We start from the raw sequence: 15,840 nt of genomic DNA, 5'->3' as shown, positions 1-15,840 counted from the left end.
GCGATTAAAGGTGCTGGTTAGTCGGGTCTGTGTTCGGCGCAAGTTAGAATGTCCAATCATGATAACCTTTGTTTTGAGTTTTTAAATCGGTGAAAGCATGTCGCATCTTGGCTAACAGTTAAGCTTTTGGTGCTCTTGGCATTACTGAATGAGTGAATAGCTGATTCATGCTGCATTGCAGCACTTTTTTTTGCGCGACCAAATATAAGATTTGCCAGTTTTTTTTTTTTAAATGAGGACAATTTGGAGCTCTTCCTGGAATTCATTTCAGTGCATATTTTGCTTTTGAGACCATCTGTTAATAATGTTGCATTATGTAATTTGAGCACCTATTAAACGCCAGAAAACAAAAGTACAGTCACTCCAGAGCCAAACCCCAGCTTGGCAGTTGCTGAATCAGGGCTGTAGCTGGTGTTTGGATTCTCTCCAGGGAGAGAAAAGGGAGGAGCTGTTGCACATTGCTCTGCTTTTTTCAAACATCTGATCAGTCAGCTGCTTTCTTGCTTCGAGGCTCTGTTGCCTGCTTTATTTTTCACTGTGAAAAGACAATAGCTGAATATACAAACAGTTGTCTGACTTCGAACTTCTCTGATTTTTGAGCAGCATTCAAGCCAGAGTACTTTTTAAGCTTGCTGAGTCATGATGCCTGCGTGCTCGAGCTGCCTCCCCTCCTCTCACTGCCTTGATCAGCTGGCTCAGGAAACGGGCTAGAGAGTCGGCGGTAGCCGCAGCAACGTCGGTGGTCCTGTGCCGCCTTATACCTCTTATCACCAGAGAAGAGGGTCCTAACTAGCCTGTAGCTCCAGCGGGCTTTTTTTGTGGGGGGGGGGGAGCAGGGAGGTCGGGGAAGTCGATGTCATTATTATGGCAGTGTGAGTGCATCAGCAGCTATGTCACATGCTGCTAGGTGGATCAGCCATGCAGATGGAGGTGCATGGCAGAGGCAGCAGGTTAGCTCCCCCGTCATCCAGGGTAGGGCTGAAAACGGACGTTGCTCTCTGCTGTAGCTGTGAGAGGATGCTGGCTGTCTAACACTCTTCCTTCTCTTCCTCTTACCTGAATTTCGACCTGTAAAGAGTCTGACCTGGCTGCGGTGGGCAGCAGGAGGATGCTCTTCGCCAACTGTGATGGCATGCCCGAAATGCAGCCATCACGTGTCCCGCCGAGTGTGGCAGACTTGGGTCTGGGCCTGCAATCTCTCCGTTTGTCTGGTTGGGACAGACCTTGGAGCAGCCAGGAGACTGAGTCACTCTCCTCTCCCTCCCAGGTTCAGACCAGCTCACCCTCAAGTAAGTGCTGTCCAAGCTTTGTTTCCCCAGATAGTGGCCTCCCAGCCAAACCTCAAAAATGCAAGAGTCGATTTGGTGTCGTACGTGTCTAAAAATGTAGTGGGGAAGAATAGAGTGTCACTAAAAACTGCAGCATCACAGAATGATGTGGCACTTTTGCTTTGCTTCGTCTGTCAACAAACAATGCAGTGAAGCCTCATATACGCTAACCGTGGTCGTTACAACATAAAACTGGAATACCCCTTTAGGCTACGCCCAATTTTAGTGGGTTTATCGAATTTCATACATTAGTTTTAACCATGGGGCGGAACATTAGAAGTCTTGGCGCTGCCAAGTCATTCTGACTTGATTGTAGTGCTGAAATGGCATCACTGCTTGTCGGCCCAGTTTTCACCTTGGAACAACAAAATGGGTGAGATCTTTGAATGCGGCTTGCAGCTCAATATTTACCCCTCTCGTCATGAAGCTAGCAATGCAATTAGAAACATGGCTGCGATATGAACAAATCCACTGTTGGTTAAACTTGAAAACGGGGTTCACATGGGTGAAATTCTTGAAGGAATTTCAATTTTGAAAATACTTGAATTTGGATTACCGTATTTTCCACACTCGGGCGCACCAAAAAGTCTTGCATTTTCTTAAAAGCTCACAGTGCGCCTTAAAATCTGGTGCGCCTTGTGTATGGTCATTACGGTAATACGTCGACCCCAAGATGGCTCCTTGCTGGAGACAAACTTACAATGTTATAGCTTGCTGTTGGTTCAGTGAACTGTCGCTGCTTTATTAAGTTTATTGTAGCAGCGCCGAAAAAAGAGCTTTTTTTTTTATACGCACACTTTATTAATGGTTTTCAGTCTCACCCAATACAGGTACGTCTTTGTCTGTCTCCGTGCCTTTTCTTCTTCTGTTTGACTCGAGAGGCATTCTTGACTGCCTTGTAAAAACGTAAATTAACTATTCCTTCAATGAAACTACGAAAATTGAAAATAATGCATCAAAACAGAAAATCAAGCGAGGAAATCACAAAATAAATTCTATAGCCACACCACAGAATTTTGTGATTTCCTCGTTTGTGAATACAGTACACAACAAAGGAATAAAACACTTCTGAGACAGTCCAGTCTCCTCCAATTTAACTCAACTGTATTAAAAGAGCACTTTCAAACAGCCATTGCTGCATACAAAGTGCTGTACATGGAGCAACTAACATATATACAACAATAAAGCAATAATCGGTAACAAAGATGGTAGTAGGCACCAAACAGTAAAACTAAGACCAAATTTACTGACATCTGATCGTTCTGGTGCAGCTACAGGGCTATAGAATTTATTGTGATTTTCTGTTTTGATGCATTACTGTATTTTCAATTTTCGTAGTTTCATTGAAGGAATCGTTTACGTTTTTTGGAGGCGGTCATGAACGCCTCTCGAGTTGAACGGAAGAAAAGGCACGGAGATGGACAAAGACGTACCTGTAGCTCCATATAGTGGATGCATTATAGATTGCGCCTTATAGTCCAGTGCATGCAATCTATGAAAAAAAATTAAATTATAGGCCATTAATTGAAGGTGTGCCTCATAATCCAGTGCGCCTTTTAGTGCGGAAAATACAGTATGCACTTTAAACTTGAACTTTATTCACAAATACCAATGGTAAATAGCAGACCTGGTCTACCCGGGGACCACAGCGGTGCACAAAATTAAAGTTAATAATTTTTGAAGTGTAAAGACTACTGATAACTTTTATTAACATTTGTATTTCTTTAAATCAAAGCAATTCATGCATATCTAAATATGTCATTTATTGACATGGGACAATGTGCTTTTTTTCCCCCCAAATTTCTCATGTGGGCCCCTTTGCAAATAAATTGCCCTCCTGTGGTACATAATTTTGTTGGTGGGGAAATTAATGATCTTTTCTATTTGAAAACTGTTGGTTTTTACAATAAGTAGTACAAGGGAATGATGTGCAAATGTCTGCTCTTTAGCCATGAGAGCAGCATGCCTCATTTGTTTTTTTTTGTTTATTTTTTTGTGCTGCAGTCTGTTAGAAATCGATTTCTATTCAGTCTGCCACTTGTTCCTAGACATGCCTTGTAAAATGATGCAGCCACTTCCCAAACCGCATTGATGCAAATTTCAGACCTCAGTGTACCTGCTTAAAAAGATCTGCATGTACTTTTCCAGTGCTGGGCATCCTGAACAGTCCCTTGAGCAGCATCCTTGGAAAGCCAGCGGCCTACCTGCCCTCAGAGTCCATGAGCATGACCGCCGACTTCCTGGAGAAGTTCCCTGGCATGGCTCGCATGGCTAACCGTTTGGACTCCAGCTGTTTTTTGGACTCGCGTTCTAGCAGCCCTGAAGACTCTGAGACAAGTGGCTTCAGCTCTGGTTCTGATCACCTCTGTGATGTCCTGGTATGTGGAGCCACACGCATCTACATCTTAAAAGTTGGGCCCGGTCCACACTTGTTCAAAGGGCAGTGTTGTTTTTTTTTTTTTTTGTGGTATACATTGTGTATAAAGGGAGATTTTACTTAATGTATGTACACATTCTTCATGTGTTCTGTTTAATGTTAAATGTTCTCTAAAATGCTTTGTTTCCATTACAGCTATTGTGAAAATATATTTAATTTTTAAGGCAACAAGTTTGGGTTAAGAAGCAACTCTTCAAATATAGAGGACAATATAAAATGAACCGGTTGTTAATTTTACTTTTGAAAAATCAATACAAATGAGTTGGAGCGGGGAGGTATTCATTTTATGACAAAAGGGTTCAGGGCTACATGACAAGGTTGGAAACCACTGCACTATTGGACAAAAAATGGTGTTGGGTTCAACATTCAAGAACTTGTAACTAGTATTCATTTAAATGAATGGTATGTCTATAATCCCTTTTCCTTCAGTCTTCTCTGCGGATTTCACCTCCCCTGCCTTACGCATCAAACATTCAAAAGGATCTGCTGCGACTGGGCTCCCGCCTAGACCCCCAGGACACCAGCTCTCCTCTCTCCCCGCCATCCAGCGCCAGCCCGGCCTCATCTGCGCTTTCTCGCCGCTGGCGCACTGGCTCTCCATGGCCTGGTGTGGACATGTTGGACCAATCGGATGAAGCATTTAGCATTGAGAGAGAAGCACGCCTGCATAGACAGGCTGCGGGTAAGTGTATGAAAAACGGGTTGTGCAAATTCTGAATTGCAACGACCTTTCTTTCCTCAAAGCTGTGAATGAAGCAACCTTCACCTGGAGTGGTCAGCTACCTCCCAGAATCAACAAGGATCCTCTCTACTCCTGCAAGGTCTTTCTTGGTGGTGTGCCCTGGGACATCACAGAAGGTGAATGTTAGCATGCATGGACTGCTGTTCACTTGGCATGAGGGCTGGGGGTGGGGGTGGGGCTTTACGATTCCCAGCACAGTGTGTGGCCGCTTCAGTGTTTACCGCACGGACACTTGTTGCTGACAGACATGCTCGGTCATCAGGGGCTTCCATGGAGAATACATAAAAAGGGTACCCACGGTTTGGGGCCGCTTTAAACGTTAGGGAAAAAAATTGGTTTATGTAATGATTGTAGAGCATTCAGTCTTTGAAATGCAACATAGTCTGCAATTTAATTAGTGGAGAGAAGGGAGTACAAAATGCTACACGCACAGCTAAACGGGACATGTTGGTTATCATGCAAGTCAACCAATTTAAGTATAAGCGATTCAGAAAATTGGTGGATACATAGTGTATTGAATGCATATATTAAAAATGTGAAATGTTTTCACAATACAGTTATGAGTTTTGACTTTTGAAATCTGCAAAATGTTTTCATGAAAGTAAAGATAATCTTTTATTTATGCAAAAAATGTCAGCTGCATTTATCATTTGATAGCAGTCCGTTTAATGTCACTTTAAAATAGTGAGAAAAGGTAAGCGGTCAGGGTTTTTTTTTTGGGGGGGGGGGCTATTATCAATGTCGTGTGGTCCCCACCATATCACCTCGCACTAATTCAAAGAGTGGACATTTTAGAAGTGCAACATTTTAATTGCACAACTCTGTAGTTTCTGCTCATGAAGTTGCAATTTGTTGAATTCATGGAAAGTAGTTGTAATAGGCGATTGATTGATAACATGATGAATTGTCCCCCACAGTCTGAAACTTATTGCTGATCTTAATTCTAAGGCATTTGCCACGTGTATACTTCAATTATCCACTTGTTTCAGCTGGACTCATCAACACATTCAGTGGCTACGGCCCTCTGACTGTGGAGTGGCCTGGTAAGGATGGAAAGCACCCTCGCTGTCCTCCCAAAGGTAATGTGGCCAAAGGTAATGACAAGTGGGTAGGCCAATTTTTTTTTCTCCCCATCATTGGCTTTAGGGTGGCACTGTGGTGGACACATTGGCATGCTCATGAGTTGTTGAGTAAGTGGAGCAGATCTAGATGCAAAGTGTTTAACAAGACAAAAAAGCGTTCCCTGGCAAGTTCATTTGGTTTATTAGAGAGGGAAAGTACTGACATTCTGTACTTGAGTAGAAGTGCAATTGTATAAAAATGCACATCTTTATACAGCGCTCTCACACCAGCTGTAGCTGTCAAAGCGCTTTGAGACAGTTAACAGAACACATGGCATAAAACAGTCATACAATCCTAACGGGTTGTTGTTGTTGTTTATTGAACATAAAACATACAGTAATAATTTGACAGAAAATAAGGTAGATAAAATAGTAAAAAAAGAAATCAGTCTTCATTCAACAGTTATGTTCAAGGGAGTAGGAGGAAGTAAAAAACTTATCTTGTCCTACCCCGTTATGTGTTTATATCTAATCATTTTTATATCAATCAGAAAATAATTAAAGTAAGAAAGAAGTCTCCATTAAAGCTCATACTTTACCCTTAACCGTGATATTTTTACAACTTTTGGTTTGTATCGGGATTATATACATACGGTGATTAGTAGTACTCATTCAAATAAGTAAAATGAAGGTAATTTTTTAAATGCTATAGCCCTGCTAGCTGGGCAATGCATATTGTATTTAGACACTATGACGACAAAGCACTGTCCAGCATATGTTACTATGTAGTGTCTTGGAGTTTGGCGATAAGTAATGTAAGCTACAATTTGCTTTTAATGTTGATTCTCTTGTGTTACGCTGACTACAGATATAAATGAAAGACTAGCTATGCCAGCAGCACACTTTAGCAGGTGGCTAACGGACAGGTTGAAGTGGCAGGTCGATGTTCCCATTAAGTCGGAAAATGCTCATTTCGTAACCAATGAAAAGCATGCGCGATAAATTTAACTTAATACAAGGCTTTTAAAAAAAATGTGAAAGGTTACCGCAAGTTCCCTTGTTGTACAAAGCACAATGTCCTGGTATCCATGAGCTGTGTTTTTGTTTAAAAAAAAAAAAAAAACACAAAATCCGCTGGATTGCCTTTAACACTCTTTGCTGAGCCTTTCCGTCAGCATGGAGTATGACATCTACCGATTCGTGGATTGGTAGCCCTGCATGCTTCAAAGTTTTACTGTCCAATTGCATGTAATTTCATAGCCTGACATGGAGCCAATGACAAGATGGGTTATAGGTGACTGGGTGGAATGTTTAATGTGATTGGTGTCGCCCGGAAATGGCAAGGGCAGCTCTTCTTAGTCTAATGTATTTCAATCTTTGTCATGCATGAAAAATGTAATGACCCTATTTTAAAAAATTATCAAATGCAGATATTGGTCTTAAAATGTAACATGTAATAGTAAAAAAAATTATACTCAGTAAGGTATTGTAAAACTACTCAAGTACAGTAGTGAAGCATTTGTAGTTCATTACTTCCATCTCTATTATACAGTACACTGGTGTTCTAGCTAATCATTTAATTGGTTGAATGGTGTTTATGGTGTCTAATCTCTGTCCCACATGGCACAATGAACCTGTAACTGTTAATGTCACATGAACTAAGTTTCCACAATTGTTGCACACGTTTTCTTGAATTCTAATGTGTTCCTACCAAGTTCTAAGTCAAGGGTGTCAAACTCATTTTTGTCACTTTGTAGTTTCCCTAGGGAGGCCATTATGACTGAAACCATCCAGTTTAATCAACCTTATTACGTGCAGTACACAAATTGATGGGCACCTAGTTTTGAAATCGGAGCCTAATACTGAAGTAAAGCCTAATAGTTTTTAACCGGTCTTGTCGCTTATCAATTTTGTAGAAACGGCTAGAGCCCAACCTTGTAATTAATCCATTGGTTTTAGAAATGGATCATATGAATGCTGAAACCCTTCCAAATTAATAAAATTTGCTTCACTGAACAAAATGATTTTAATTGATGCAAAAAGTCAGATTTTGTCAAGACAAGTCCCCACCCCCTACGACTGCTGTGAAATTATGTTGCATAATATCAGGATTTAGTGGGGCTGTGAGATCCATATTTAATATCTTGTATGACTTATGAGCTTTGGGGGGGGGGGGGGGGGAATCCATGCCGACTCCAGTAAGCGTCATGTGATATTTGCGGAGGCTGTGAAATAATTCTACTGAAGATTAATCTGAGAAATCAATTTGCCTCTTTGAGTATCCATCATTTGTGGGCTGTGGGCCTTGGCAAATGCCACCCATTTTGAGGCAGAACTCTACAAACTATTCTGATTGACCTGGGACCTGAGGTGACCAGGCCTGGTGGAGTTCTGCTTCAGTGGAAAAGGTGCTGGCCTTGGATTTTCGAGCCAACAGAACAGTCCTCCCAAGCAGTTGTCTTGTGGGGTCTGCCGGACCTGGGCTTGTCAAAACCATCTCTGGTCTCTGTTCGTCTTTGTACTTGATGCTCAGAGCGTTAAATGTGTCCGCTATCTCAGCAGTGCATCTCGTCTTCAGCCTCTTTATGATCAGCGCGTTGGTCTTGGGCATGTTGAGGTGAAGGTCTGGTGTGCTGGGCTTCATTGTTAACCACATTCACTAATTGATGGATCACAGGTGAGGCTGTAATCTAGGATTGGGTGCATCATATGACGTGGCGATGTTTTCTCTGCAAAAATTTACTCAAGGGTCTTTACCAGCTGTGAATATTGGAATGTGCTTTGGCAATTTCGTTTGGCCCCAAAACACTATTTTGAAATAGCGGTTTCTTCAAATGGAACTATGTGAGTCAACTTTTACTTACCCAAGTGACAAGACTTTTGTCAGTGGCTGTAGTCTGGTCAACTGTTGTTCAAGTTACTGTAATAAAGTAATCCTTGCAATCTCGTTATGTCAATGTGAAATTTTGGTTCAGATTCAGCACCCATCATGGAAGTTGACATGCTTGATTTGCTCTTGCGCTCCAGTTATGTGGGGCTGATCTGACCCTCTTGGCTCGAGTTTGGCAAGTGTTCTGTGGTTCCCACCCCTCTTTCCCATTGAACTCGGACAAACGGTTTGCTGTTCTTTTGCAGGCTACGTCTACCTGGTGTTTGAGAATGAGAAATCTGTGCGGGCTTTACTTCATGCCTGCTCTCAGGACCCGTTTCACCCAGAAGATAACAGGGAGTACTACTTCAAAATGTCCAGTCGCCGAATGCGTTGCAAGGATGTGAGTAGAAACTCATTCATGACTTTTGTCTGAGAATAAAATGAATATTTAAATAAAATAAGCGTCCACTTTGTGGTGACAGCCTTTCCCAAGAAGAGATTTTTTTTTAGGTTTTTCTTGCATTTAAGTTGGTTAGCTCCTGTCTGCTTTTCTGCAATCTGACTTTGAAAATAAAAGCACTGTACTTTACATTTCACTTTGACTTCCTGGTCACTGAGGTGTAGTCAGTGGGAGCGCTGCATGTGTAACCGGGTCATACTTTGCCCACATCTGGCCAAAACGGTGTGCAGTAGAAGTAATATTTCATATTCATGGGTCTGATAACAATAGGGGAAGGGTTCGTGTGGCAGGGCGTTCTGGTCTGAGTAGACTTCAGACTTGTCTTGGGGGAAATGGCAGTCATGTCTGCGCCGTTGTGATTCACCTAATAAATGCTTGAAAAGAATACACTGGCATCCAGATTTGTACCAGAATTTAGGCCATTTTCATCAAAACTCCAATGCCACTCTACATGTGATGTAGTTGACTGCTGCTTTAAGGTAAACGACTACGATAAATGTTTAGTCATAGCAATAAATTAGGTCACCAAGCTCTTGCTAAATGATCATGGTGTGGAGGTTTTTTTTTTTTTTTTTTTAATGGATCAAATTTCATTTGATTGTCCAGGCATAACTAATTTGGTGGTTGGCTGATTCCTTGAATTTAATGTTGCTATTAATACTGCAGCCTTTACAAACCTATGTGACTCCAGGTGCAGGTTATTCCCTGGGTCATTTCGGACAGCAACTACGTGCGCTCCCCAGCTCAGCGTTTGGACCCCAGCAAGACTGTGTTTGTGGGTGCACTGCATGGCATGCTCAATGCAGAAGCGCTGGCTAGCATCATGAACGATCTGTTTGGAGGAGTCATGTATGCAGGCATTGACACAGACAAACACAAATATCCCATAGGTAAGACCACACGGGCTAGGTTTTCACCCTTGTTTGTTCTTCCTGTCAGCTTTGCTCGATTATGGATTCTCTTTCCCATTACAGTGAAGAGCTTCCATTTTCCTTGATGGAAAAAAACAACAAATTTTGATCTATTGAGCCTCGGTGTGTGTGTGTGTGAACACTTGATTGTTAATTTCCTGTGTACATGGTCATAAAATGTGGTCTAAATGAGTCATATTGTGATTCTTTGGCATGACCCTGAACAATTCATAAGGCATGCCAGGAATCTTGTGGAACTAAAACAGTTTTCTAAAGAGGGTCCAAAATTCTGATCATGCACATATGATCAACTGCGGGAAATGTTTGGTTGACCTTATTGCCAAATGAGCGCAGGGCAATTAAATCAGTTAAATTTTGTTCACCCTTTTCAATAAAAATATGGAAACAGTTGTCGGGTGCAGTCTAGCAGACAGTTTGTTCTGGCGATTTTGAAGACGATCAGTCCACTTTATGACCATTTAAGCAAATCCAGAGATGTCACAAACTTTCTCATCACATACGAATGCTTTGGAAGTGAACTGCTTGCCAACAACCCCTTGGATTCCATGGTGCTTTAGTCCTGTTTAACACTAACTACAATTTGGCAAAAAGTGGTGCACGCTGTAAAGTGCAAACCAAATGCTCAGCAGCAAACGTGTGCTTTCTTAAGCCTCGTGTTGTCAGCATGCTGCTGCCCTATCATGTTTCTATTTTCTCAACTTGTATGGCTGTTTGGTATCTGGCCCGACTGTTTGTAGTTAATGAATTCAAACTTGCTTATCTTTTGTGGGTTTAATGCAAAGTGACAAAGTATTTGAAATTCAACTTAATGTGTGCAGGCTCTGGACGTGTGACTTTTAACAATCAGCGAAGTTACTTGAAGGCAGTGTGCGCAGCCTTCGTGGAGATCAAAAGCCCCAAGTTTACAAAGAAGGTACCACAAACGGTTTGCGCATTGTGAAACCTGCGGGTAACATCCAAACGTTTTATTTATTTATTTATTTATTTATTTTTATTTTTATTTTATTTTTTTTTTTTTGCCCGGCTTTCTCTTCAGGTCCAGATTGATCCTTACCTGGAAGACTCCATGTGTCAAGTTTGCCTCCGCCAAGCCGGGCCTTTCTTCTGCAGAGACCAAGTCAGCATTCCGGCAAAATAAAAACTTTGCTTTAGTACTTTTTAAATTTAAATTTACCAGATGAAAATATATTTGTTTGTGCGCACGCAGGCCTGCTTCAAGTACTACTGCCGCTCGTGCTGGCACTGGCAGCATTCCATGGACATCCTGAGCAACCACCGGCCTCTCATGCGCAACCAGAAGAACAAGGACTCCAGCTAGGAGGGGACCGGAGTCAGACTCCCCTTTGGGGCCGCAGAGCATGAGTCGGCCTGATGGCAGTCGGTGTGCGGGCGAGGCACTCCACCAGGCACTGGGATCACTGTCGGAAATGTTCACTTTTTGCACTTGCTCTATTTTTGCCGTTCACAGTTGGCACTATGCACCGTGACCTTGTTGGGAGAGACAAGGGACCGTTCACTTTTCCAGCATTTTCTCAAACACTTGAGTCAGATGAAGGTTAAGAAGTGGAGGAAAATGCCCCCAATTTGTTTTTGGTTTACATGTTGCATAGTGAAGAGCAGTCACGCAAGTCTCATTGCCATTCATTGGCAAATGCCATACAGTGCCTTTAAATTTTTAGTTCCTTCCCTCAGTTGGCTTTTTTTTCACTCCCCGCCCCCTCCTTCCCAGCGCAAGCCAACTGGTGTTTCTTACTTTGGGAGTTGAATGTTGGGCTTCATTTAACCAATCGCATTTCAGACTTTTACGCAGTTTTTTACTAATTTGTACACACAACGGTTTTAAGTCATGACATGAGAAATTTGAACAGAAATTCTACCTGGTGGCTGTTTTGGAGAACAAACTTTTTATTTTTTTTCCCCCCCAACTGATCAGTCCCCCCCCCCCCCCCCCAACCGCTTTTTTATTTGTCCTGGCAAGTTTCAACATGATGGGCACAGTTTGGAATTCCAACTAACTTGCTTTGTTGCAGTTGTATTGTCAAATGTGGGTTCCAGTAGTGATGGATACTGCTTCAACTTGTCATCATTTCAAACATACCTTGAGTGAATGTTTCTTTTTTTTTGCACTTTTTTAATTTGCACTTAAGGAGAGGTGACAGTGGTTTTAATCACATTAGTACACTGGTCGGAGGATGTGGCTGTGAAAGAGCTGCTCGTTTCCTGTTGAATGTAAGAACTTCCACCTAGTTGATCAAATAGTCCACCCAGACCTTCGGTAGACTCCCCAGCGCACACTTTGTAAACCTAGTCTGCCTTCCTGTTGCGGTTGGATGTGATTGCATAAGCTGTGTGCCAAAGACTGTCGTTCCTCTCGTCAATTCAATTTCTTTCACCCAGCTGCTTTTTACAGTTTGAAAAGTCTACCTCATTGTGGTCTGCCAAGTTTGTTGCTTACAGTTGTGGAGTATGTTCAGATTGGGCACAATAAAGGTGTTTAAGCATTAAACTGCACATCTGGACTGTTAATGGAAGGCCATGCAAACTGCAGTCATCTTGAAATTAAACACTTATTTATAAATCTGCCTGTTTTAAATGAAGTACATGGACGTTCCAATGTAGGAAGAGACTCCTACCTAATGTTTTTAGGAAGACAAATTTGGCTGTTATGAAGACCCTACTGAATTCTTCACAGCGAAAAATGCAATAGAGGTGGTTAATAACGCCTTACTATACACGGTCGTTTTTTTTTTTTTTTCTTTTCCCCCCCGGTTAAAAACGCCTTCCTATGGTGTATGGTCGTTGTTTTTGGCCAAAAACGCCTTACGATACATGGTCTGTTTTTTCCGGCTAAAACAGTTTACTATCCATGGTCGGTTTTTTTTCGGCTAAAACATCTTGGTATACATGGTCGTTTTTTTTCGGTTAAAAACACCTTATACAATGTATAAATGGTCGGGTTTTTTCAGCCCAAAACGCCTTACTATACATGGTCTTTTTTTTTTTTTTTTTTCCCAGCTAAAAACGCCTTTCTATACATGGTCGTTTTTTTCGGCCAAACACGCCTGATTATATACATGGTCGTTTTTTTTTTTTTTTTTTTTTTTTTTTTTTTTTTGGCGGCTAAAAATGCCCAACTCTACATGGTTGTTTTTTGGGGCTAAAAACTCCTTACTATACATGGTCGTTTTTTTCGGCTAAAAACGGCTTGCGATACATGGTCGTTTTTTGTTTTTTTTTTTTTCGGTTAAAAACGCCTTGCTATACATGGTCGTTTTTTTGGGGCTAAAAACGCGTAACTCTACATGGTCGTTTTTTGGGGCTAAAAACGCCTTACTTTACATGGTCGGGTTTTTTTTTTTTTCGGTTAAAAACACCTTCCTATACATGGTCGTTTTTTCGGCTAAAACGCCTGACTAAACATGGTCGTTTTTTCAGCCAAAAACGCCTTGCAATACATGGTCGTTTTTTTTCGGTTAAAAACACCTAACTATACATGGTCGTTTTTTGGTGCTAAAAACGCCATACTATACATGGGCGTTTTTTATTGGCGGCTAAAAACGCCTTGCTATACATGGTTGGTTTTTTTCGGTTAAAAACACCTAACTATACATGGTCGGTTTTTGGTGCTAAAAACACCTTACGATACATGGTCGGGTTTTTTTTCGGTTAAAAAAACGCCTTACTACATGGTCGTTTTTTTTTTTTTGGGCTAAAAACACCTAACTCTACATGGTCGTTTTTTGGGGCTCAAAACGCCTTACTGTTGTTGGAAGAGCGGCCTTCTCTCCCCCGTGTGTTTGTTGAATTTCGGACGAGGAGAATGTTGGTAATCCAAATAATCGAACAGTTTCTTCAAAGCTTTTAATAACAGAATATTCCGGGCACCCGCGTGTTACAATGGCTGCGCGTCACGAGTGCGAAGCAGGAAAAGACACGCATCGTTTTTATACCATCAGAAGGGCGGTACCGGGGCGCAAAGTGTGATATAACTTTCGTTTCTCCTAAACCGATTCTCAGCTTGGCGCATTCCAAAGTTTGTGCGTCTTCAGTAGGGAGTATTCCAATTCTAGGTGATGATTGTTCCAAGGACGCCAAGCTATACTGCGGGCATGGGAAAGCTATACAGCATGAGTGAATATGAGCAGAATACAGACTTCACTGTACATGGTCGTTTTTTTCGGCCAAAAACGCCTTACTATACATGGTCGTTTTTTTCGGTTAAAAACACCTAACTATACATGGTCGTTTTTTGGTGCTAAAAACACCATACTATACATGGTCGGTTTTTTTCGGCGAAAACGCCTTACTATATACATGGTCATTTTTTTCAGCTAAAAAACGCCTTACTATATATACATGGTCATTTTTTTTCAGCCAAAAACGCCTAACTATATACTGTACATGGTCGGGTTTTTTTGGCGGCTAAAAATGCCTAACTCTACATGGTCGTTTTTTGGGGCTAAAAACGGCTAACGATACATGGTTGGTTTTTTTCGGTTAAAAACGCCTGACTATATATGGCAGCCATCTCGTTACCTCTGCGTCCCGCGTCCTAGGCGCACAATTTTCCCGCAGGACGCACAGTTCCAAATGTGCGTTTTTGGGACGCAAGGAAATTTCTCAGTCAAAACTAACAAAAAAAAAACTACGACACACACACGCCAGCGATCCCGCAGACGTGTTTATGATTTCTCAAATAAGGATGATTAGACAATTCAGGATGGACGAGACCTGCTTTAGTTCTTATAAGCCTCCTCTCTCTCTCTCTCTCTCTCTCTCAGCCCCACGCGCACGCACACAAGCACACACTAGCACGCATCGTTAACAACACGTGGACACTGATTAAAGCCACGTGATAAGACAAAGAAGATGCACAGCCAATCAACATGGCTTTGCTGCATCTTCTCACCCAACATGTACTGTATATGTTGCTCTATGTGACTCACTGTTGTTTTGCTGACTTTCGTTGCTCGTCGCTGACCGACTTTTTGCGGACTTAAAAAAAAAAGTTATTTTATGAATATGTTTGAAAAAATCCGCGATGCACTGAAGCCGCGATAAACGAACCGCGAAATAGCGATGGATCACTGTATAGGCTAATCGCTATGAAAATATTATGAAACAGTATTGGTTATTCTATAATTTACTGGCTGTAGCATGGTAACTTTAGGAATAAAACATTCGTCACAACGTGTGCAATGCTAATGTTAACTTTTGGTAGAACTAATGATGACGTGTGTTAAATTATTTCGTCAAATTAATAGTAGATTACACATGCATCGTCTTGGGAAGAGGATGTCAAGCCACATCAATACTTACCTGTATTAATGATTACCAGAAAATTAATCTTTGCAGTGTGAGATTGGAAAAAATACTCAGATTTTGTGGTATGTTGTATTCATGATGCCATATGAGTACAACATATTTTGATCCATTTATTTTATTGAATAAACCTGGAGTACACAGCTACTGATGGAATGTTTATTGTTAATGCATATTTTTCAAATATTTACCCTTGAAACATTATACTTTTGAGTTTCAGAATTCTTGATTATGAATATCAGTCAAAATAGAAAAATGGGTTCCCATGATGAACGTTTACGGAACCCAAAATTAGTTACCGTAGTTTCCCATTGGGTAATCCGACGGAACCGAAAAACGGTTACCGTGAATTTCCGAAATCCTCAGGCCTGCTACTGAATTATTTAAATTTTTGCAGCATTTATTTATAATTGTATGTACAGTATATGTTGTTGTTTGTGTTATTATCATATGATATGCAATTGAATAAGTAGACCATTTCAGAATTCGAAATTTGGGACTCTCGAAATGCATAATGGGACTCACTGGTGGTAAACTGTAAAATCGTCATTGCATGGTCGTTTTTTCGGCTAAAACGCCTTACTATACATGGGCGTTTTTTGGGGGCTAAAAACGCCTTACTATACATGGTCGGCTTTTTTCGGTTAAAAACACCTGACTATACATGCTCGATTTTTGGTGCAAAA

General features: G+C 41.3%; 1 protein-coding gene across 2 annotated transcripts; it reads left to right on the top strand.

Moving 5' to 3' along the window:
* Window positions 1–503: 503 nt before the first annotated feature.
* On the top strand, window positions 504–12,338 carry LOC147207371 (cytoplasmic polyadenylation element-binding protein 1-like). Of its 2 annotated transcripts, none has more exons than XM_086107298.1 (11): window positions 504–950; window positions 1,077–1,289; window positions 3,477–3,706; window positions 4,195–4,447; window positions 4,510–4,623; window positions 5,497–5,586; window positions 8,704–8,840; window positions 9,592–9,790; window positions 10,651–10,745; window positions 10,869–10,949; window positions 11,040–12,338. In XM_086107298.1, exons 1-11 carry the CDS (start codon window positions 935–937, stop codon window positions 11,148–11,150), a joined length of 1,539 nt encoding a protein of 512 aa, XP_085963424.1. In that variant the 5' UTR covers window positions 504–934; the 3' UTR covers window positions 11,151–12,338. The 2 variants fall into 2 exon arrangements, with proteins under 2 accessions (XP_085963424.1, XP_085963423.1); XM_086107297.1 differs by having other exon boundaries at window positions 504–972.
* Window positions 12,339–15,840: the final 3,502 nt, after the last annotated feature.

The sequence above is a fragment of the Hippocampus guttulatus genome, chromosome 3 (assembly GCF_054856545.1).
Source record: "Hippocampus guttulatus isolate MCC_2025c chromosome 3, RoL_Hgut_1.0, whole genome shotgun sequence".
Classification (NCBI taxonomy): domain Eukaryota; kingdom Metazoa; phylum Chordata; class Actinopteri; order Syngnathiformes; family Syngnathidae; genus Hippocampus; species Hippocampus guttulatus.
The sequence above is the reverse complement of the archived record's forward strand: the minus strand, read 5'-3'. Positions and strand labels throughout refer to the sequence as shown.

Bases quoted from the DNA above. Each gene is read 5' to 3' on its own strand.
- LOC147207371 (XM_086107297.1), top strand. From the start codon at position 891: ATGTCACATGCTGCTAGGTGGATCAGCCATGCAGATGGAGGTGCATGG. The intron at 5,587-8,703 runs GTAATGTGGCCA...GTTCTTTTGCAG, and splicing joins CCCTCGCTGTCCTCCCAAAG to GCTACGTCTACCTGGTGTTT. The intron at 10,746-10,868 runs GTACCACAAACG...CTTTCTCTTCAG, and splicing joins GCCCCAAGTTTACAAAGAAG to GTCCAGATTGATCCTTACCT.